Below are 24,478 nucleotides of genomic sequence, written 5' to 3' on the forward strand. Positions count from 1 at the left end.
ACCATTATCAGTTTATTATGCCCTTTTCCACAGAATCTGCCTTCTCTTGGTGTATTTCACAAAGGATCAGTCTTAATCACCTGCTTCAGACTCACATGTAGGCAATAGGATGACACTGACATGACTGGCTGTCTCAGAAAATTCAGTTTTCTGTAATTCTCACACTTGTATGGTCACAGTTAATAAGTCTCCCAGCCCCCCTGCCCCGTCGACCCCCCACTCCCAGAGTATCTACTGTTAGCAGAGAACTATGCCGAATACAGTTTTTTTCTTTAACTGTCATTCTTTTTCTGTTATGGGAACTGAGTTTACCATCAAGGTAACATTAGCAGAAGGAAGGTACCAAGTATGTGTTTTGTATGCTGTACAAAATCAGTTCACTATAATGATCACTGCCCACCAAAAATGCACAGTCCCAAAGGAAATATATCACAGGGCCATAAGGTCAAAGAAAATAAACATGTATAGAGTTCAGTAAACTTTTCAGAGAATATTATTGCAGCTTCCTAAATACTAACTGTATTGGACAATACATGATAGATACCTTTTCACACTTAAGCCAGTTCATATTAAAGCTGCTTTTACTAAACTGCTTTGCAGAGATTTTCTAATGGTTCTAGTTTTGATAATAAATTTGCTAATATTAATATGCATGTTGGGATGTTCTTTGGAATGTCAGAATTCTTTCTCACTTTTAATGCAATGTCAAAATTTTATTTCTCATCTTTCCTGTTGGTTTGACTCTTATGTTTGTGCTTTCCACTTTACAGGCATGCAGTATGGTGAATATGTTAATAACCAAGCTAGCTCCGCACCAACTCCCTTGTCATCAACTTCCGATGATGAGGAAGAGGAGGAGGAGGATGAGGAAGCAGGTCTGCTTTAGCTTTACACCAGTTCTTGATCTTTTCCTGCTCAAGTTTTCTTTTTATTTCTACAGTCTTTCTTAGCCTTTTAAAAAAGAGTCTTTGAAGATTTAGCATGATGAACTTACGAGGTTTGCATTATAGAAGGTGTGTCACATAAAATGAGGTGTGTGTTTGTTTTGTTTTTCCTCCTTTAGGCATCTTTGCCATATTGTAAATAATAGAATCAGAATACCTCTTTCATGATAGTAGAGTGCATTCTTCTTTCAGAAATGCATTTCCTTCCATGTCACATGCAAAATAATGAGTCCTGACTGAAGCTTTTGGCTGATGATTGCTCTAGCATCATTTTAGGAATAATGCTTCATTTTCTGCTTTGCATGCTACTTTAGTCTAATCAAAATAAGCCATGCGGATTTTATAATAGGGATAGAGAAATAGGACAGTGTTTTAGTGAGGTCCTTTTGGCTCTTCTTGTCATGTATTTGGAAGGCCCAGAATGTGTAGTTATTTTCCTGCTTCATGAAGTAGTACATATCTTGCTAGTTGAAGAAGTTGTGCATATGGTTATGTGTTGCAAACTGTTTAATATCTTTTTCTGCCTTTGATAGGTAGAACCCTGCTAAAAATTAAGCAGTTCAGTTCCTCCATTAATTCTAATACAGGTTGAATATCCTTTATCTGAAATGCTTGGGGCCAGAAGTGTTTCAAATTTCAGATTTTTTGAGATTTCAGACTATTTGCTGCAAATACATAGTGAGATAGCTTGAGGATGGGACTCAAGTCTAAATACTAAATTCATTTATGTTTCATATACACCTATACATATAAACTAAAGGTAATTTTGTACTCTATGTATTTTTTATTTTGTTTTGTTTTTTATTTTTGAGACAGAATCTCACTCTGTCCCCTAGGCTGGAGTGCAGTGGCACAATCATGGCTCATGCCAACCTCCGCCTCCCCGGCTCAAACCATCCTCCTGTCTCAACTCCCATGTAACTGGGACTACTGGGACTACAGGTCACCCTACACAGTTAATGTTTGTAGTTTTTGTAGAGATGGGGTTTCGTCATGTTGCCCACACTGGTCTCAAACTCCTGCACACAGGGAATCCACCCACCTCAACCTCCCAAAGTGCTGGGATTACAGGCATGAGCTACCTCACCAGGCTTGTACTATATATATATATATATTTTTTTTTTTTTTTTTTTTTTTGAGATGGAGTCTTGCTCTGTTGCCCAGGCTGGAGTGCAGTGGAGCGATCTCGGCTCCCTGCAAGCTCCGCCTCCTGGGTTCACACCATTCTCCTGCCTCAGCCTCCCGAGTAGCTGGGACTACAGGCGCCTGCCATCACGCCTGGCTAATTTTTTGTGTTTTTAGTAGAGATAGGGTTTCACCGTGTTAGCCAGGATGGTCTTGATCTCCTGACCTCATAATCTGCCCGCCTCTACCTCCCAAAGTGCTGGGAGTACAGGCGTGAGCCACAGGGCCCGGTCTTGTACAATATTTTTAATAATTTTGTACATGATACAGAGTTTTGCCTGCGACTTGTCGTATGAGGTCAGGTGTGGAATTTTCCACTTGTGGTGTCATGTCAGCCCTCATAAAATTTTGGATTTTGGAGCATTTTAAGATTTTGGATTTTCACATTAGGGATGCTCAACCTATAGTTTAAGACTGAACCAATAAGTGATGATCTTTCAAGTTATTATATGTGACCATAATTCTCCTGTTCTAAATGGGAAGATCTGTTCTACAATCATTTTAACAAAAAATTTCTATTTCCTGTGCATTTAAAAATATGTAAATCATTATATGCGACTTGAGGGGATACAAATTGGGAGTGGTGGGAAATAATTTTTCTTGCTCTAGATATGTAAGTACCCATCTATGTTTCTGAAATTTTTTTTGTAATTTTAAATTTTAACAAAATTTCAAACTCACAGAAGTGTAAAAGAACCCCTCATGTACACTTTACCCAGATAAACCATTTTTGCCACACTTGCTTTATAATTCTTTATCAATGTATTTTTTTCTATACCATTTGCAAGTAAATTGGAGACATCATGAACTTTACCGCTAATACTTTATTTATATTTCCTAATCATAAGGTAGGTGTCTTACATAGCCAAAATACAGTTATCAAGAAATTGAGCATTGATGCAATAATAGCTGATAACACAGTTCATTGTCAAATCTCAGTTGTCTCAAGTAGATCTTTTATAGCTATTTTCATGGTCCAGGATCCAATCTGGATCATGCATTGAATTTAGTTGTCATGTTGGAGTTCTTCAGTCTCCAACAGTTCGTTAGCCTTTTCTCTTTCCTTGCCTTAACATTTTCAAAGAGTACAGACCAGTTATTTTGTAAAATGTTCCCTTATGTGGGTTTATCTGAGGTTTCCTCGTGATTACGTTCAGGTCATGCATTTTTCGGAGGATTATCACTAAAGCAATGTTGTGTTCTCAGTGCATCCTATTTGAGGCACATGGTGTCAATTTGTTCTCATATTGATGAGGTTAACTTCTATTATTTGAATAAGGTGGTATCTGCCAGGTTTCTCCACCATAAAGTTACTATTTTTCCCTGTTAAAATTAATAAGTAATTTGTGGGGAGATTCTTTGAGACTATGTAAATGTTCTGTTCTCCAAAAAAGAAAAAAAAAAAAGAGATCAGAAAGATTTGGCGACTGGGTGCAGTGGCTCATGCTTGTAATCCAAGCACTTTGGAAGGCCGAGGCAGGTAGATCACCTGAGGTCAGGAGTTGGAGACCAGTGTGGCCAAAATGGTGAAACTCTATCTCTACTAAAAATACAAAAATTAGCCAGGTGTGGTGACGCACGCCCGTAGTCCCCACTACTCTGGAGGCTGAGGCAGGAGAATCGCTTGAATCTGGGAGGCAGAGGTTGCAGGGAGCCAAGATCACGCCACTGCCCTCCAGCCTGGGTGGCAGAGTGAGACTCTGTCTCACAAAGAAAAAAAAAAAAATTTTAGCATTTATGGCTTTTTTCTAATGTCTTGTTTATTATTTTTCTTGAGTATATTATAAATTTAAAATTCTTGAGTTTTTATGACATTTGGATTTTAATAATATCTAACATTTTTAGCATTTACTGAATGCCTGTCATAGCAGTACAGAGCTTTTGTGTCAGTTTTTCTAGACTCACATCCCGACTTTGTCACTTTCTAGCTTTGTGATAATGATGCTAACAATTACATATAGTTGTTTTAAGGACTGAAGATGTTGTTTGTAAAGAGCTTAGAACAGTGTGTGGCAAATGGTGAACACTCAGAAAGATTAGCTGTCGTTACCAGCATTGAAATTGTGTTCTTATCTGTTCTTCTCAACAATTCTGCAAGGCAGAAATAATCAACTGTATTTTACAGATGAATTAACTGCAGCCTGAACAGGTTAAGTAACATTTGTCTGTGGTCACACAGCTGCTCAGTAGGCAGAGTAGGGATTCAAACTGAGGTCTCTCTGCAGGAAAGTATGAAAAAGAAGGTGTCTTCCTATCCAGTGAGAGAACATAAACCGCCAGAGTAGGTGGGAAGTAAAGGGCACGTGACGGTAGTCACTACAGTATTAAATTTAGATGTTATCTTACTCCTGTGTTTTTTTCTGTTTCACAAAATAAGACTATATTATTGACGTTTTTACTATAGTCTTGGTGTTCTGTATTCATGGTTTTTAAAAATAATATCTTTGTTGGTTGCAAATTAAAGAAACATTCTCAGTGGTGGGATGGGAAGAAAGTCTAGCTTTAAAAGGAATTTTATTTTTTTAAACCCTGCCCAGTTACAATAATTTTTTTCATATGTACAGAGGTAAAAGAAAGTGGCTGAAATTGGTGTGGGGATTACATGTAAGTGTCTAATAAAGTAGCGATTTGGAGTGCTTTACTTCTTAAGCATTTCAGTGACATTTATTCCCTTTATTTGTGAGATTTTTGTGTGTTTAGTTTATGTGGGATTGTTCTCCAACTTTGAAAAAATTTCATTGAACTGTGATGAAAAATCAACCAGCAGGTTGGAGAATCAGAAGGTATTGCGTTAGCAGTGTTAAGTATTGAGGAAAGTTTGGCTGAAAGCTGAGGAAAAAAAACAATTGGAAAATCTATCAGGAAGTATTTGTCTTGTTTTGTTTTTTCCCACTCTGTAGCACTGTTTGGAGATTGAGGGAAAAGAGAACAGGAAGAACATTTCCTGAGTCTCTTGCTAATATCTGTTACACCTGTGATATCTGTTAAGTTGTAATTGTAGCCCTGTGGAGTAGGTGTTATTATGAGATCTGTTGTTACTAATGAGTAGCTCAGAGATGTCAGGTGTCTATTTTCCCTCAACTGGTAGGGAGTGGACATGAGGAAATCTCAGATTATCTGGTTAATTTCAAAAAGTTTAGCAATACTAGTAAGTATATTACCTTTGTTGACCCATATTGCTTGTCTTTTAGAGAGAGAGAACAGCTTAAGCCTTTTTTTTTTTAAAGGCTTAATTGCTTTCTGATACTCTTCCCTAGCTTCAAGGATTCTGAGCTATTCTTATCTGTTCTCCTCGTTACTTCTTTAGATTTCAGCTCCTTCTCTTTTTCTCTTTCCTTTTTTCTTCTTTCAAGCTGTAATGTAGAGCCAGTAAAAGAATGAGAGAAAATTGCTTCCAACTACTGCGTTTCATACTTGACCCCCATTTGATCTCAGAATACTTAATATCACTAATTGCAATGTGAAGTGACTGAGGCAAATCGATACTATCTAGGCATTAAGCATGGGACAAGTACCAAAGCTATTGATTGAGTGGAAACCAGTTTGTATGCTGAAAGCAGTATTTTGCTTGCTATCAGGATTCCAAAGATCAATATATTAGCGTAGCTATGGCCATCAAATACTTATATGATAGGGAAACAGATACCATATGATTACAGTACAACTTGAAAGGTGTAAGCGGGCACGGTGGCTCACGCCTGTAATCCTAGCACTTTGGGAGGCCGAGATGGGCGGATCACCTGAGGTCAGGAGTTTGAGACCAGCCTGGCCAACATAGTGAAACCCCATGTCTACTAAAAATACAAAGATTAGCTGGGCGTGGTGGCCGGCGCCTATAATCCCAGCTGCTTTAGAGGCTGAGGCAGGAGAATCACTTGAACCTGGGAGACAGAGGTTGCAATGAGCCGAGATCACGCCACTGCACTCCAGCCTGAGTGACAAGAGTGAGACTCTGTCTCAAGAAAAAAAGAGAAAAGAAAAGTGTATTAATTCAGGGTTGAGAATGTGCCCCTGCATAGGAGAGGAAATGATTTTCTGTGGGCATACAGGAAAAGTTTGACAAAGGATTTGAAATTTGAAGGATGAGTAGTAATTTGTCATGTGGAGAAAGGAAATTATGGCTAACAGACCAACATGCATCATGCATAAACAGAAGAAAAAATGTAGTATTGGGTCAAGAGTCAGAAGTTGGGTGTAACTGCATCATAAGGTAAAACAAGGAGGATGGTAAAGGGACAGGTGAGAGATGCAGGTGAAAAGGACAAGTAGAAGCCAAATTTTTGAAGTTTGTTTTATGACAATGTGAAGGCATTTAGACCTTATTCACTAAGATGGTGGGGAAATTAGTGAAGGTTGTTTTTAAGCATGTTCAGAATGTTAACATACAAGTTTTCAATAAGGTACTGTTTTTTAAAAATACCTTTTTGATTTGTTTGTCAGTAATGGCATGACCTCTAATTAATGCATTAATTAGAATGCATTAATCTAAATAGCAAAATGTCATGAGTCTGTTTATCTTACTGATTTATTTGGGTTTGTAACATTGCTTTGCTATTTTTGACAAGTTCAAAAATAGAGATTTGCAGTTATTTTTTCTTCTGAAAGTGAATTTAAAGTGAACTAGCAGATTTCAAACTAGTAAACAAAATAGAATAAAAAAATTAATACTTTAAAGCTTATAGCATTATTAAAATGAACAATCTTTAAAATATTAGCAGTTGATTTGACATGAAAGAAGCTAAACAGCATAATTGAGTAGTATGTTCTTTGGAATAAGTGGATGTATAAGTAATCTTTTATCTTTGGACTTTATTTTTTTTCAAGAGTGGTTATTTCTTGATATATACATTTAAAAGTTTTTCTTAGAATTCCCATGATATTTTTAATAGCAGTTTTGGGAAATAATTCACATACCATAAAATTCACCTATCTAAGTTGTGCTGTTCTGCAGTTTTTAGCATTTTCGCAAAGTAGCAACCATCACTACTATGTAATTCCGGAACATTTTCTTCACCCCAAAATAGAAACTTCATACGTTTTAGCATTCTTCCCATTCTACCCTCCCCGCACAGCCACACAAAGCTCTAGGCAACCATTAATCCTCTGTCTCTATAGATTTGTCTATTTTGAACATTTTATATGTAGAGATCATATAATATGTGGTTGTTACTTGCATCTTTCTCTTACCATAATATTTTCTAGGTTCATCCACGTTATGGCATATGTCAGTACTTTATGATTTTTTGTTGCCAAAAAATATTCCATATGTGAATATATCACATTTTATTTATCCATTCATGAGTTGATGGACATTTGGGTTGTTTCTACTTTTTGGCTGTTACGAATAATCCTGCTGTAAACATTTGTCGACATGTTTTTGTGTGGGTTTCTGTTTTCATTTCTCTTGAGTAGAATTGCTGGGTCAGAACTCTGTATTTAACTTTTGAGAAACTGCCAAACTGTTTTCCAAAGTAACTGCACCATTTTACAATCCAGTGAGGATTCTAATTTCTCCACATCTTTGGTAATAAGTTTTGGCAAAGATGTGGAAAAATTGGAATCCTCATTGGATTGGTTATAACCATCCTAGTGGATGTAAAGTGGTATCTCGTTGTTTTGATTTTCATTTTCCTAATGGATAGTGATGTTGAGTGTCTTTTCATGTGTTTATTGGTCATTTGTTTATCTTCTTTGGATAAATATCTTTTGCCCATTTTAAATTTGGTTATTTGTTGTTTTATTGTTGAGTTGTAAGAATTTGTTACATATTCTGAACATTAACCCCTTATCAGATATGTGATTTGCAAATATTTACTCATACTGTGGGTTGTCTTTTTACTTCTTGAAGATATGGTAACCTTTAGAGCACAAAGTTCTTAATTTTGATGAAGTCCAAGTTATTTTTTTTCTTTTGTTGCTTGTACCTTTGATGTCATATCTTAAAATTCATTTAGTCATGAAGATTTATTCCTGTATTCTAAGAGTTTTGTAGTTTTAGCACTTACATTTTATGTCTATGATCCATTTTGAGTTAGTTGTAGTGTAAGGTGTAAGGAAGGGGTCCAGCTTTGTTCTTCTGCATGTGGATATGCCTGGTTGTTCCAGCACCATTTGCTGAAAAGAATATTATTTCCCCATTGAAATGTCATGGTAAATTGTTTAGTTTTATTAAGGTAAAAATATATATAACATAAAATTAACTGTTTTAAAGTGTATAATTCAGTGGCATTTAATACATGTATAGTGTTGTGTAATCCCTACTTCTATTTAGCTCAATCTAACTTTGTGAAGTACTAGACTTTTTCATCATCCCAAAAGAAAATCCTACACTCAGTCACTCCCCATTTTCCCCTCCCCCCAGCCCCTGGCAACAACTATCTACTTTCTGTCTCTATGGATTTACCTATTCTGGATATGTCATATAAATAGAATTATATAATATATATGATCTTTTCTGTCTGATTTATTTCACTTAGGCAAATTTTCAGGTTTCATTCACATTGTAGGGTGCATCTATACTTCATTTTTATGGCTAAATATCCCATTTTATAGATATACCATATTTTGTTTATTCATTCATCTGTTGATGAATATTTGGAGACTTTTGACCTGATATATCAGCATTCTGCTTTAGTTTTTTTTTTTTTTTTGAGACGGAAGTCTTGCTCTGTTGCCCGGGCTGGAGTGCAGTGGCCGGATCTCAGCTCACTGCAAGCTCCGCCTCCCGGGTTTATGCCATTCTCCTGCCTCAGCCTCCCTAGTAGTTGGGACTACAGGCTAGTTTTTTGGTATTTTTTAGTAGAGACGGAGTTTCACCGTGTTAGCCAGGATGATCTCGATCTCCTGACCTTGTGATCCGCCCGTCTCGGCCTCCCGAAGTGCTGGGATTACAGGCTTGAGCCACCGCGCCCGGCCCTCTGCTTTAGTTTAAAATTCACAAATAAAAGGAACAAAAAGGAAAGGGCGTTATTTTCCATTACTTTATTAAGAGAAAAAATATATGTGCAAAATTCTTCTACTTATCACGAAGAAGGCACTTCGTAAATATTAGTGTCTTCTACCTATTACTTATTTTATGGGTGTCTTCATATCCTCTGTCTCATTTAGACCTTATAAGAACATAAAAAACCACACATAGGACATTTAAAAAATCGTTAGCATTTTGCAGAAGAGTTATATAGCAAGTTACCTTCATTTATTCTCAGGAGAAAGAAACCACAAGGTTATATAGCAAGTAAATGATGGAGTTGAGGTAACTGCAGTCTTTGCCTCCAAATCATGTTCTTTGCTAATAAGAAAATGTTCCTACACAAAAAGCATTAGCTGTTATGCCCTGAGTCAGTATACCTAGTTCTCATGTTTATCTAAAATTATTCAATGAAAGATAATTATACATACCTGTTCTTTTCCTATCACAGTTGAAAATTAACCTAAATGTAGTTTAAATACCAGTTATAATATTGGTATTAAGAGCAAAGGATAACTTCTGTAGCACAGAATTTTGTCTTACTGTGAAACAGAGCAAGATCTGTAACATAATAGAGGGATCATGCAGATTTTTTGTTTTCTTCATCATAATATACTCTAGCATATGTACCTAGGATAATTGTAGGTCTCAAAATATGTGTTGAATGAATGGAAGAAGTATATTGTTTGTTCTATTCATGTGACCTGTGACCAGATTTCATCATAAATTGCTACTGAATTCTCATCTTAACAGGTTTTGAATGAGCACACATAATAAAAATTCTTATAGTCTAACATTTATATAAATTAGTGTGCCTTTCATTTATATTACCTTATTAAATATGGCAGGTATTATTTAATCTCTATTCTGCAGCTATAGAAAAGACACAGAAAAGCTTAGTAGCATGCCAGATAGCAACCTAAGCTACAGACTCCTCATTTATCAATGTCTCAAACAGTGCGCTATGATATAAATAAGTCATTAAAATTTAATTACCTTAATATACCCTAAGATTGATCAAATGTATTTAGTATTTATCATTAATGATAAAATATATTTGGTAGATGTAATCCTTAAGATGTGACTATATTAACATTTCTATCAACCTAAAATTTTTATATATATGTTTGACTACTTTTAATAGTTTAATATCTGTTCTTCTCTAAGATGCCTTACATGTTTAACTGAATTTTATCCCACTCATCGGCTTCATTTTCTCTCCACTCTCATCTTCTATTCTTAACAGAAATTCATTGGTTTTTAAAATGTCTCTAGACATCAATCATTTCACTTTTTTACTAGAATCAGGAATTTTCCTAGTTCAGCAAAAACATCTTTTTCAAAATTGCCAAAGGCTGCTTTAAGATACTTTGTCATTTTAAACCTAGTGGATGTTTTGGTTTTCTTTTTAGGTGTTGACAGCTCTTCTACCACAAGCAGTGCTTCTCCAATGCCCAACAGTTATGATGCCCTGGAAGGAGGCAGTTACCCAGGTAATTTGTTGTTTTGTGCTTGCTTGTTCTTCATTTTAAAAGTTATTGACCATCAGTTGCCTTCAAATGTGAACATGTATTACACAAAATAGCAGGCTATCTTTTTAACAAGAAAAAAAAGAACATTTTTCTGGCACTTCTCAGCCGCAACTTAATAGCATTAATTGTCACTAACAACTATGAAGGTTGTTTCTGGGGCTATTATTTTTTGTTGTTATCATACTCTTTTTCTAAAAGATTGTCAATAGCTTTTCTCTTCTTTCCCCTTCTTTTTAAAGAATAACTGCTCCTTAAATAAATTTTATATTTCTAATCTCATGCTTAGGTCTTTGAATTCTTTTCAACCATTCAGAGGCTTTGAATTCAGCCTCTGAATATAGTCTTTGACTCTTTGCTCCCTCAGTGGCTTCTGGCTGCCTCTAGTAGGTAAATAGATGCTACCCCCAACTTGGGGGTGGGTTTTGGAGACATCACTTTTAACCATATCTGAAATCACTTTAGCCATTACATTCAAGTACAGGAGTGGATAGTATTGAAAGAAAAAACTATCATTTCATTTTAATATCTTATCCTGTGATTTTTCTTGCTCTCCTGTCTCCTATCACTGACAACCTGACAACTGTACCTGACCTCTGTCTCTCTTTTTCTAATGATTCCAAGCTTCAAAACTAACAGAAAAAGCAGTTTTGCCCTTCTCTTTATTTCTTATCTCTTTGTTGATGATCCAGGATGAAGTTTAATTGAAGTGGGAATGTTCTATACTTAAAAAAAAAAAAAAATACTGTCTTGCTATCACTATTCTGTGAATCAGCAGAAAACTTCAGTCTTTTCAGCTCAGTATGGAATTACCTTGTAATATTTTAAAAATACTGCTGGGTGTGGTTGCTCACACCTGTAATCCCAGCACTTTGGTAGGCCGAGGTGGGCGGATCACGAGGTCAGGAGATCAAGACCATCCTGGCTAACATGGTGAAACCCCGTCTCTACTAAAAATACAAAAAGTTAGCTGGGCATGGTGACGGGCACCTGTAGTCCCAGCTGCTCGGGAGGCTGAGGTGGCAGAATGGCGTGAACCCAGGAGGCAGAGCTTGCAGTGAGCCGAGATCTCGCCACTGCACTCCAGCCTGGGCAACAGAGCGAGACTCCGTCTCAAAAAAAAAAAAAAAAAAAATTTTTTAACTACTTGAATAAATGACTCAGTTTTTTGTAGTTAAGGATTTTTGCCCCTAGGAATTTTGTTTGTTTGTGTGTGTGTGTAAGAAGTTGTAAACCATTCCAAAAACAATCTCTTGTCAAGATAGTCTAGAAGAGTTGCTTAATTCACTAAAAGATGAACAACCATATAGTATCCCATGAACTCTAAATTAATGTGAAACGAAAAATGTCTAGTGTAGTATAGTTGAAAGATTCTGGCCCTGCAGTCAGACTTTGGTTTCTTTGTATTCATTCAGTCAACAAATTCTAATCTTGTAATCCTATGTGTTGAAAGTATTTCAGTAACCTTGGACAAGTTTTCTTCCTATTACACTGCACCAAAATTAAAGAACTATGTGAGCATCTATAGCAGTAATGTTAAATGAACTGTAGGCCTACTATATGTCAGGTACTAGGATAGATCTGTAGAATTCTTTCCTGAAGAAGGGGAGAAGATTTAGACCTTCATGTTTATAACTCCAGTTTTCTTTCCTCCTCCTCCTCCTCCTCCTCCTCCTCCCTCCTCCTTCTTCTTCCTCCCCTTCCTCCTCTTCTCCTCCTCCTCCTCCTTCTCCTTCCTTTTTTTTTTTTTTTTTTTTGAGACAAGGTCTCATTCTGTCACCCAGGCTGGAGTGCAGTGGTGTGATCATGGTTCACTGCAGCCTGGTACTACTGGGCTAAAGCCATCCTCCCTCCTCGGCCTCCCAAGTAGCTGGGTCTACAGGTGCACACCACCATATCCAGCTTTTTTTTTTTTTTTTTTTTTTTCTTTTCGTAGAGATGGGGTCTCACTTTGTTGTCCAGGCTGGTATCAAACATCTGGCTTCAAACAGTCCTTCCACCTCGGCCTTCCAAAGTGTTGGGATAATAGGCATGAGCCATTGCACCCAGCCCCATTTTTTTTATTTCTTAAGCTGATAAATTGTCATGTTACAATAACTTTCTGCCTATGTTTCCATCACCATGAGGAGAGACAAGCAAGAGATCTAAGGATTATGACACCGTATTGAAGGTCTTATCCTCTTAAGAAGTCTGGGAGGTTACCAGAAGGCCAGTAAGCTGATCCCTGCCTAGTCAGCACAAGATGATAGCAGAATGTCTAGGAATGTATCTTCAGAATTAGACCCAATAAGGAGATGTGATTCCTCAAGGGGGAAAAAAAAAAAAAGATTGATTCAGTTAAAGTTTCTAAGAATATATTTTTGCAGAATCCAAATGCTGGTGAAGGATATCTTATGAACTAAAATGAATGCACATTGTAGATTTGACTTCATAATAGGACTAAACAGTCAATATGCCAAACTGTTAATAATGGTTATGTGTAGAGTAACTTTTAGAGCTTCTTTTTGTTATTATTGTTTTTGTATATGATATTCAAGTTTTCTCCAGTTTTTTTGTTTTAATTCCACTTTGTTTTAAATTTAAATAAGGGCATTTATTTATTAAATACATTTTACTTGACATTTATTGCATACTAAACATTGTACTAGGAGCAGGACGCTATTCTAGACAGTATCCTTTTTTTTTTTTTGATACAGAGTCTCACCCTGTGGCCCAGGCTGGAGTGCAATGGCGCAATCTCAGCTCACTGCAACCTTAGCCTCCTGAGTAGCTGGAGCTACAGGCACCCACCACCACGCCCAGCTAATTTTTGTATTTTTAGTAGAGATGGGGTTTTGCCATATTTGCTAGGCTGGCCTCGAACTCCTGACCTCATGATCCACCCACCTCAGTCTCCCACAGTGCTGGGATTACAGGAGTGAGCCACCGCGCCCAGCCTCTAGACACTATCTTTCATGCTTGACTAACAGTTTTGCTACTGCAAATAATGCACATTTATAGAGGATTATGGAAACATGCTACTCCTTCCATAGAGTTAGTTTCTATATAGATGGTAGGGTTAGATAAAGAAAATTGGAGAAAAGAGTAGTTGGCATCCTTTTTATTGCTTGCTTTGTTTTGTGGTGCTTAGTGTCTGCTGAGAGCATTTTTTAAAACTGTATTAACTTTGTGTGTGTGTGTGTGTGTGTATTATACAAATATATTCTTATCTGTTAGAATTATCATCTCAAGGGGCTCACACCTATATGCTCCGCACTTTGGGAGGCCAAGGTAGAAAAATCTCTTGAGCACAGGTGTTCAAGACCAGCCTAGGCAACATAGGAGACCCTATCTCTATTTAAAAAGAAGATGGTGACATTATGTAAAATATGGGGTAGAGTTTTCTGGTAAATACTCCTGTAAAAAGGAAAAAAAAAAAGATGTAGTATGACAACATCTTTAAAAACAAGATTAGCAAAATATTGATGATTATTGAAGCTTAGTGATAAGTATATGGGGTTCATCATTCTCCTTACTTTGCGTGTGTTCAAAATTTCTTAGAATAAAAAGCTTTAAAAAGAAAAAAGGACATGTCAGGGGTTATGGACTGGATCAGGAGTCCAGTCTTTGTGGAGTCTTGATTTTCAGTTGTTAACACCATGTGTTTCCATTTTTTAGATATGCTTTCTTCATCAGCAAGCAGTCCTGCTCCTGATCCCGCCCCTGAACCTGATCCTGCTTCTGCTCCAGCTCCAGCTTCAGCTGCAGCTCCTGTCATCCCTCAGCCTTCAAAAATGGCTAAGCCTTTTGGCTATGGCTATCCAACACTTCAGCCTGGTTATCAGAATGCTACAGCACCACTTACTTCTGGAGTACAGCCCAGTAACCCGATATATTCTGGATTCCAGCAGTATCCTCAAGTATGTATTCAGTCGTATACACACATTGTAACAGTTATAAAACTTAATTCTGACAAATTCCTGGTGGGAATTACATGTCAGCCTAGATCAAACATACATAGAATTTGATCTCAGCTTTTTTGTGTGTATATATGTAGAAAAAGATTAAATGAAATATAAATATCACATTTTTAAAAAGGTTAAATCTAGATCAAGATATTAGCTATGATTTTATTTTTCTTCATTGTATCTTTATTTTTCACTCTGCAATTGCAAGTATTAATTTTATAATCAGAAAATTTAAGTGAATGTTAAGTTTTTAAAAAAATTTTGTATTATCAAGCTGGCATTCTCCTTAGAAAATGACAGGTAAAATGTGATTTGGTCCCTACCCTGCATTTAAAGAACTTTATGACACATAACTCATCTTGATGAGAGCCTCCACGCACATAAATATGCTCATAGGTTCACATGCTTATTTACTGCTGAAGTGGCTACATTTTCTGGGGTATAAACCCGTGGTTCGTCATCTTGCAGCCAGGAAAATTTAGGACGCGGACACACATGAGGAGTTTATGGGTGGAAGTTTAATAGGCAGAAGAGAGGAGAAAGAGAAACAGCTCTCTTGAGAGGGGCCTCCAAGTGGAAAACACTGGCTGGAGGTGGATGCACCAAATCTTATAGTCCATCTTGAGGAGGCAATGTCTTATTTACTTAGGGCTCACAGATCGGTTCAATTAGTTGTTACCTTTACATAAGGCGTTGGGGGAGAGGCTGGTTGCCCTACCCTAATCTTCTTATGCAAATAAATTATCCTTGGCCAGCACCATCTTGTCTGCTCTTTACTGTACACGTGACTGGCAGAGAAGGGAATGATGGAGCCGCCATCTTGAACATGTCTGGCCCCTAGTTCCTGCCAACATTCACCCTTGGAGGCCACCAGCTTGCTTGTCTATGTCTGCAGCTCCACTTTACAGGCTGCTCTTCCTTAGAGAATGGTTTGGGGCTGCTTTTCATTAAAAAGAAAAGCCTTAACTGAGGATTCACATACCCTCACTATCTGCCTAAGTTATTTCTTCTTAACTCCTATCACTGCTGCTAGGACCCATTCTGACATGACCTTTTCTGGAGCCATCTTATAAACCTAGCAGTTTAACAACTGATACGATATTTATACAGTGAAATACTTGACAGTATTTCATTCACATCTGTATTTCTTGAGAAGAAAATAAAATACAGGGAAACAAATTTTTTTTTTTTTTGAGACGGCGTCTCACTTTACCGCCTAGGCTGGAGTACAGTGGCGCGATCTCGGCTCACACTACAACCTCTGCCTCCCAGGTTCAAGCGATTCTCCTGCCTCAGCCTTCCAAGTAGCTGTGATTACAGGTGCCCACCACCATGCCCGGCTAATTTTTGTATTTTTAGTAGAGATGGGGTTTCACCATTTTGGCCAGGCTGGCTCGAACTCCTGACCTCAAGTGATCCGCCTGCCTCGGCCTCCCAAAGTGCTAGGATTACAGGAGTGAGCCACCGCGCCTGGCCAGGAAACAATTTTAATGACAAGAGTATTGCTACTTACAGAAAACTGTTCTCAGTTGACTAACCTTATAGAAATTTTATGGTGAAGTAAGAATGAAAATGAGAAATAGGATAATCAGTGAGGAGCAGTGGCTCACTCATGTAGTTCCAGCTACTCAAGACTAAAGTACAAGGATTGCTTGAGCTCAGGAGTTTGAATCTGGCCTGGGTGACATACCAGGAAGCCATCGTGAGTGGGGGTGGGGCAAAAGAAAAAGGAAAATTATTTGTTTTTGGAATTTAACCTTAGAATTAAAGTACAGAGGAAAAAGGGAGGAAGAAAACTGAGAGAGACATTAGAGGAATATGGTTGATTAGTACAGATTTCTCTGCCTCCCATTTGCTGGATTTTATTTATGGCTCTGTTATGCCATGTGAAACAATTTTTAAGTCTGTCTTGTTTGACTTTTGTACTTTTAGGCAAGTTCCTATTTGGGGTTGCAACATATTATTTACTTAGAATTTTTATGACAAGAAAACCAGGTTCAAAGAAAAGGTTGATTCTTGGAAGTGTTGAGCAAGGAGAAAAAAAATTATTTTGAAATAGTAAGTGGTTTTAAATAATGACTTAGGATAATAGTCCGCAAACCATGGCCCTCTGGCCAAATCGAGCCCACTGCCTGTTTGTAAATAAAGTTTTATTGGAATACAGCCATGCCCATTCTTTTATGTTATTGTCTATGGCTGCTTTTGCGCTGCAGTAGTACAGTTGAGTAGTTGCAAAAGAGATCATGTGGCTCTCAAAGCTTTAAAATACTGACCATCTGACTATCCACTGAAAAAGTTTGCTCACCCCTGACAAAGGAGTATAGGAAGTATTTTTTATTTCGTATTTTATTTGGGAGGTTATTTTAGAAGTGTCAAGAAATTAACTTTGGGATAAGAGTAAAAATATTCTACCGGAATTAAAAAATACAACATCATTTTATTCCATAATCACAATCCTTTTTATATTCTGGGTCTAGTACAAGTTTTAGAAAAATTTGGATAAAGGGGACAAAGATACACTAAAAAGTAACCTGGGTTATCAATCACACTTAAGTGAGCATCATAAAGCCAAAATATTTAGAAGTAGACTGTTAGAAAAGAACCATTCCCACCTTTCTTTTCTTTTACATAATTGGAAGCATACCATATGTACTTGTGTCTAGATTCTTTTGCTCAACATTATGCTTATTGTGTGATTGTAATTCATTCGTTTTCATTGTTCTGTGGTACTCAATCATGTGAATAGACCAGTTTGCTTATTTGTTCTATGGTTGATGGGCATTGGGGTAACTTTCCAGTGTGGGGCCATTATGAATGATGCTATTGTGAACATTTCTGTCCCTGTCTTTTAGTGAGTGTATATATCTAGGAATGGAATTGCTGGGCCATTAGATACTCATTTTTCAACTTTAGCAGTTAAAGCTAGACAGTTTGCCAAAGTGATGTTCTGATTTATACCTCAATAGCAGCATGTGAGAGTACAGTTGCTTCACATTCTTGTCAACACTTGGAATTTTGACTTCTTAAATTTTAAATAGTCACCTTCCTTTCATTTTGTGAGGAAATAGAAACTCAAATAAGTGAAATCACCTGTCCAGTACCACGCTTGGTTCTAAGAATGCAAAAGACCTTGCAGTTCAGAATTAAGCACTTTTTTTCTCTTTAACTGATAAGGATTTGTACAGTAAAAAGTCATACTCAGACTTTTTACTGTAGCTATATGGATATATGGATCTTTCCAAGGAAGATTACAAGCAGCTATTTATTTTTGTCTGATCTGAATTTAAAACCATTTTTTGAACACTACTGTTTTAGGGTCAGTGAACAGTAATGATTTAGGTATACAGCTAGGACCTACATTTAAATTCTTATCTACTAAAAAAAGATGATAAATTTTCATCGAAGATTAAAATTATCAAACTTTTTTAAAAGAAGCCTTTTTTTTTTTTTTTTTGAGACGGAGTCTCGCTCTGTCGCCCAGGCTGGAGTGCATTGGCAGAATCTCGGATCATGGCTCACTGCCACCTCCGCCTTCCAGGTTCAAGCGATTCTCCTGCCTCAGCCTCCCAAGTAGCTGGGACTACAGGCATGTGCCACCACGCCCCGCTAGTTTTTTGTATTTTTAGTAGAGACGGGGTTTCGCTGTGTTAGCCAAGATGGTCTGGATCTCCTGACCTTGTGATCTGCCCACGTTGGCTTCTCAAAGTGCTGGGATCACAGGCGTGAGCCACCACGCCTGGCCCATTTAATTTCGAAGTTCCAGGTAGGGTAAGAATATCTTAGCTTAGCTTTAAACAGTCTTAACAGTCATAATAAAGTTGAAATGGCTTTAAATGTTGTACTTAATGTAGTGCAATGAAAGAGCTCTGTGTAAGGGCTTTTCTTTGTATTGATAAATTTGAGATGACTTTTATTAAGTAGTGGGAAACCCTAACAGTTGGTTTTTGAAGGAAAAAAAACACCTTAAAATTTGTTTTATAGGGTTGAAAAACAGGAAAAAGGCTGATGCTTAAAAACAAAAATGAAAATTAGAAAAATATTTTCAATGAATATATGAAAAACCAGATATAGATACTACATAGCTTTTTAAAATTACAAATTTAGTGAGATCAATTAGAGAAAATGCAGATAAACAAAAGGTAAAATATTAATAGCTTTTTAAAATTACAAATTTAGTGAGATCAATTAGAGAAAATGCAGATAAACAAAAGGTAAAATATTAATAAATGTTAACCAGTATTTCTACCAGGTTGTAGACAGCAATGCTTGGAGTCTCTTTTTCCAGGTTTCTTTCACTACACCTTGCTAGGGAAGCCAGGAAAGAAGCTGATTGTCTAGATGACTTGTTTAAACAAACAAAAGAAGTTGAAAAATACAAATATCACTTTGGAAAATGTTTAAATTTATTTAACAGTATAAGAAGAAACCTTTCTTATAATATCTTTCATCATTTTGGTACTTGTATGTTTTATAATGAGTCTCCCATTTGCGGGGCATAACTCAGTTTCAAAATCAGCATCCTTTTAAGCTTGGTGTGCTTCTGTGATCCCAGTTAAGACAGGAGAATCACTTGAGCTGAGGGGTTTGAGACCAACCTGGGCAACATAGCAAGAACCTGTGACAAAAGAAAAAAATCCTTGTATGTGTATACACACACATACACACACACACACACACTTTATCATACATAAATGCACATACATACAGTCATGTGCTTCATAATGACATTTTAGTCAATGATGGACCCACATATATGATGGTGGTCCCATAAGATTATAATGGAGCTGAAAAATTCCTGTCACCTATTGTCTTCGTAGCTGTGCTAATGTCGTAGCACAGTTATGCACAGTGCATAATACTTGATAACAAAAATAAATGACTACTGGTTTATGTATTTACTTATACTAAACTTTTTATCATTATTTTAGAGTGTACTGCTTCTATTTATAAAAAATAAAAGTTAACTGTAAAGCAGCCTCACACAGGTCTTCCAGGAAGTATCCAGAAGAAGGCATTGTTATCACAGGAAATGACAGCTCCTTACATGTTTTTATACCTTAAGACCTTGCAGTGGGACAAGATGTGGAGGTAGAAGACAGTGATTATTGATCCTGATCCTGTGTAGGACTAAGCAAATGTATGTGTTTGTGTATTTATTTTTCAACAAAACAGTTTAAAAAGAAAAAAGTTTAAAATAGAAAAAAGCTTATAGAATAAGGCTGTAAAAGGAAGAAAATTTTTTGTACAGCTGTACAATGTGTGTTTTACACTGTTTTTGCAAAAGTCAAAAAGTTATTTAGATTGGTGCAAAAGCCATTGTGGTTCTTGCCATTGAAAGTAATGACAGGCCAGGTGCAGTGGCTCACGCTTGTAATCCCAGCACTTTGGGAGGCTGAGGCGGGTGGATGTCCTGAGGTCAGGAGTTTGAGATCAGCCTGGCCAACATGGTGAAACCCTGTCTCTACTAAAAATACAAAAATTAGCTGTGCTTGGTGGCGGGCGCCTGTAATCCCAGCTACTAGGGAGGCTGAGGCAGGAGGATTGCTTGAACCCGGGAGGCAGAGGTTGCAGTGAGCCAAAATTGCACCAGTGCACACCAGCCTGGGCAGCAAGAGCAAGATTCCGTCTTTAAAAAAAAAAAAAAAGTAATGACAAAACCCACAGTTACATTTGCACCAACCTATTAAAATAAGTAGTTTATGAGGTAAAGAAGTTACAGTAAACTAATGTATTATAGGAGAAAGAAAAACTTTTTTTTTCCCACAGAGTCTCGTTCTGTCACTCAGGCTAGAGTGCAGTGGCACAATCTCAGCTCTCACTGCAACCTCCACCTCCCAGGTTCAAACGATTCTCGTGCCTCAGCCTCCCAAAGTAGCTGGAAGATTACAGGCACCTGCCAGCACGTAACTGGCTAATTTCTGTATTTTTAGTAGAGACTGGGTTTCACCATGTTGTCCAGGCTTGTCTCAAACTCTGGACCTCAAGTGATCCACCTGCCTAGGTCTCCCAAAGTGCTGGGATTACAGATGTGAGCCACCATGCCTGGCCAAAAACTGTGTTTTTATAGGTTTGATAAAGCCTAAATGTGCAGTGTTTTTAAAGTCTACAGTACACTGGTGTCCTGGGCTTTCACCTTCACTCACCACTCACTGACTCACTCAGAGCAACTTCCAGTCCTGTAAGCTCCATTCATACTAAGTACCCTATGCAAGTGTACCATCTTGTATATTTTATACTATATTATTCCTGTAGTTTCTGTGTTTAGATATACAAACATCATTGTGTGCAGTTGCCTACAGTATTCAACACAGTAACAGTGCTGTGCAGGTTTGTAGCCTAGGAGCAAGAGGCTATATCATATAGCCCAGGTGTGTAGTAGGCTATACCATCTAGGTTTGTGCGTACACTCTGTGATGTTTACACAAGGACAAAATCGCCTAATGACACATTTCTCAGAACATGTCCTCATCACTAAGCGACGTGACTACACACACACATTTGTACATTTGTCTTAACTATTTCCTTAAGTGGAATTACAGAATCAAAACATTTATTTAATGGGTATTATTTTTTGTTTTTTGTTTTTTGTTTTTTGTTTTTGAGATGGAGTCTCACTCTGTGTCCCAAGCTGGAGTTCAGTGGCACGATCGCGGCTCACTACAACCTCTGCCTCCCAGGTTCAAGTGATTCTCTTGCCTCAACTTCCCGAGTAACTGGGATTATAGGCGCGTGCCACCAAGTCCAGCTTAATTTTTGTGTTTTTAATAGAGGTGGGGCTTTACCATGTTGGCCAGACTGGTCTCAAACTCCTCACCTCAGATGATCTACCTGCTTTGGCCTCCCAGAATGCTGGGATTACAGGTTACAGGCGCGAGCCACCACATCCGGCCAGCATTTAATTCTTTTAAGACTTTGGAATTTCTCTCTACTAAATAGAAGTTTGTTCCTACTCTGTGTCAGTACTATTCTAGGCACTGAGAATACGAGAGGAGGCTCAGTGAGCAAAACAGTTCCTGCTCTTAAGAAGGTTGGTGGGAGGTCAGGATTAATAAGACAATAAATAAGTAAACAAATAGTTTATTTCAAGTAGTTACAAGTGCTGTGAAGTAAGACAAGTTGAACTAGTTCTCCTGTCTCAGACTCCAAGTAGCTGGGACTACAGGCATGTGGCACCACGCCCAGCTAACTTTTCTTTCTTTCTTTTTTTTTTTTCCTGAGATGGAGTTTCACTCTTGTTGCCTAGCTGGAGTACAGTGGCACAACCTCGGCTCACTGCAACCTCTGCTTTCAGGTTTCAAGCAATTCTCCTGCCTCAGCCTCCCGAGTAGCTGGGATTACAGGCACCCACCACACCATGCCCAGCTAATTTTTGAATTTTTAGTAGAGACGGGGTTTAACCATGTTGGCCAGGCTGGTCTTGAACTCCTGACCTCGTGGTCCACCCACCTCAGCCTCCCAAAGTGCTAGGATTACAGGCATGAGCCACTGCGCCCGATCTAATTTTTGTATTTTTAGTAGAGATGGGATTTCAATATGTTGACCAAACTGGCCTCGAACTCCTGAAGTCAAGTGACACGCCCACCTCGGCCTCCCAGAGTGCTGGGATTGCAGGTGTGGGCCACTGCGCCTGGCCTCATTTTATAATTTCTTTTGTTGTTTTTACCTTTGTTTGTATCCTTTAAAAGGTCTTTTCAGCCTTAAGATTAGGAAAATATTCTAGCTATTTTTTTTTTTTAGTTATTTGATGATTTTGATTTTGCATCATTAATCCGTCTAAGGTTTTATTTTGGTACATAATGTAAATAAGAAGTCTCATTCTCTCCCCTTCACCTGCAAAATGGTTTACCCTTAGTTCACTATCACTTATTAGATAATCTGTCTTCTCTCTCTGATTAAATATCCCACCTTTATTTTATGTCCTAAATTCTTAGAAAACTGGGTCTTTTGGGCGGTTTTCTGTTATATACTACTGTTAATTCATGTGATCTTTTTTCTGATTCTTTACAGCTCTACAGAAAACTCAGAGAATCCTTTTTATTATCCAGTTTTTTTCCTTAACAGCACCACCTTCAGTTACTGTCAACATTTTGCTATATTTGTTTCATAAGGGTCTACACTGCCCCCACCCCACCACCACTTTTCTTGCTGAGGATTTTAAAATTAGGGAGGTAGACAGCATTTCTTACATAATCACAATACTACTATCATAGCCAACAAAATTAATAACTTCTAAATGTCATTTAAAATTCAGTCTATATTCACATTTTCCAGACTACTTCAAAAATGCCTTTGTATACTTTGTTCACATTAAAACCCAAATAATAGTTTACTAATTTCATTTGCTTATGTCTCTTAATTCTTGTTTTAATTTAAAACAAGCCCCACCCCTCTTCTTTTTAATGCCTTTGATTTGGTAAAATAACTGAGTCTGTTGTTCTGTAGAATGTCCCGCATTCCGAATTTAGCTGTTTACTTCTTTGTGGTGTCATTTAACTTATTTTTGTTTCATTTTCTGTGGATTGGGAGTTAGATCTAATGGTTGATTATATTTAGGTGTATTACTTCAATTATTTGTTTATTTAGGTCCTAATATATATTTTGGAGATATACACTTCAAAATAATATCTGTTTATTTAACTTATACCAGTGCTAGGCTTGATTAGTACCTCATATGGTGACATCCTGATCCTTTAATTGTGAAGTTCCTCATTAAGCTTTCACCCAGTGGCTTTATCATCTGTTGATATCTATGGTCTTCCATTACAAGTGACCACTACCTGAATCATTTATTTCAGTGTGGATTGTTAAAATAGTGATTTTTCTGAATGTATCATTATCCATATATTAGCTGGAATTCTATAGCACATTAACATAATGGAGTGCTCGGTGGCTGCAAAAAGAAATGCAAAAAGAAAAGCATAGAGTTATTGCCAGGACATTTTTTTAGTTGAAAAAGGGGCTATATTTAAAACAGCATGTATGTTTAGCTTATATAAATAGAAACAATGGAAGGATTAAACCATAAGCTGATAAAAATAGTTAACAATAGGCAGAGGTGACTAAGAGTGAAATAAGATATCTCTGAATACCTTACTGTATTACTACCTTATTATAATTTTTTTGACATTAGAATTATGTAAATGTCATGTTTACTCAAAAACCAAAAAGGTTAAAAATGATTCTTAAATATGAAAAACAAAATAAAATTTTTAAAAAACCTGTTTATCAAGTTGGATACATTCTAATGTCAGGAAAAGTACTGTTCAAGCTGATCTTAAAACCTAGTATTTTATACATCTCAGTGGGATATAATGTAAGGACAAAAAGAACTATGAAAAATTTAATAATCTGACATGATAGTGTTATAAATGTATATTATAGGATAAAATAATGCTGTTACCGTTAGAAATCAAGATTTGTAGCAAAAGAGAACAGAGATACCAGTATAAAATCAAAGAACTTAAGTAAAAACCCCATCATCTTAAATTTGAATTGGAACTGTCAACATGGATTCATTATTTGCTTCTACTTTAACCTCTATATTTTCCATCTTTACCTATTGCAAGTATCTGGAAGTAATAACAGCACACTAGTAATAAGCACCTTTGTAATCCAGGTTATGGTTTTTAGATATCATCTCTACTGAAAAGGAGCCAAGATTCCTTTTTAGACAAACAATTCTAGGTTTGAAGTAAAAGAGTATAAAATACTGTGTAAGAAAGCGGGGAAACTAACAAAGGCTAGTTAGGTTCATATAAAAGGATACTGGGGCCATCTTGAAAGGGCTGTCACTGGCTAAAGATTGGGTAGTTTGAACATAAGAATAATGACTATAATTCATTACATCAGTTTGAGTTAACAAAAAGCCATGAATTCATGATAATAGTAAAAATATAGGAAACAAAA

The 24,478-nt window shown here is 37.0% G+C and overlaps 1 protein-coding gene across 1 annotated transcript in view; it reads left to right on the forward strand.

Moving 5' to 3' along the window:
• The first annotated feature begins 772 nt into the window (after positions 1–772).
• The window catches only part of SEC24B (SEC24 homolog B, COPII coat complex component), a 59,122-nt gene continuing 35,416 nt past the window's right edge, over positions 773–24,478 (forward strand). Inside the window, exons 1-3 of the mRNA XM_025386313.1 lie at positions 773–875; positions 10,509–10,589; positions 14,283–14,524. Coding sequence (XP_025242098.1) covers positions 773–875; positions 10,509–10,589; positions 14,283–14,524 — 426 coding nt within the window. The remainder of the gene's footprint in view (positions 876–10,508; positions 10,590–14,282; positions 14,525–24,478) is intronic.

The sequence above is a fragment of the Theropithecus gelada genome, chromosome 5 (assembly GCF_003255815.1).
Source record: "Theropithecus gelada isolate Dixy chromosome 5, Tgel_1.0, whole genome shotgun sequence".
Lineage (NCBI taxonomy): Eukaryota > Metazoa > Chordata > Mammalia > Primates > Cercopithecidae > Theropithecus > Theropithecus gelada.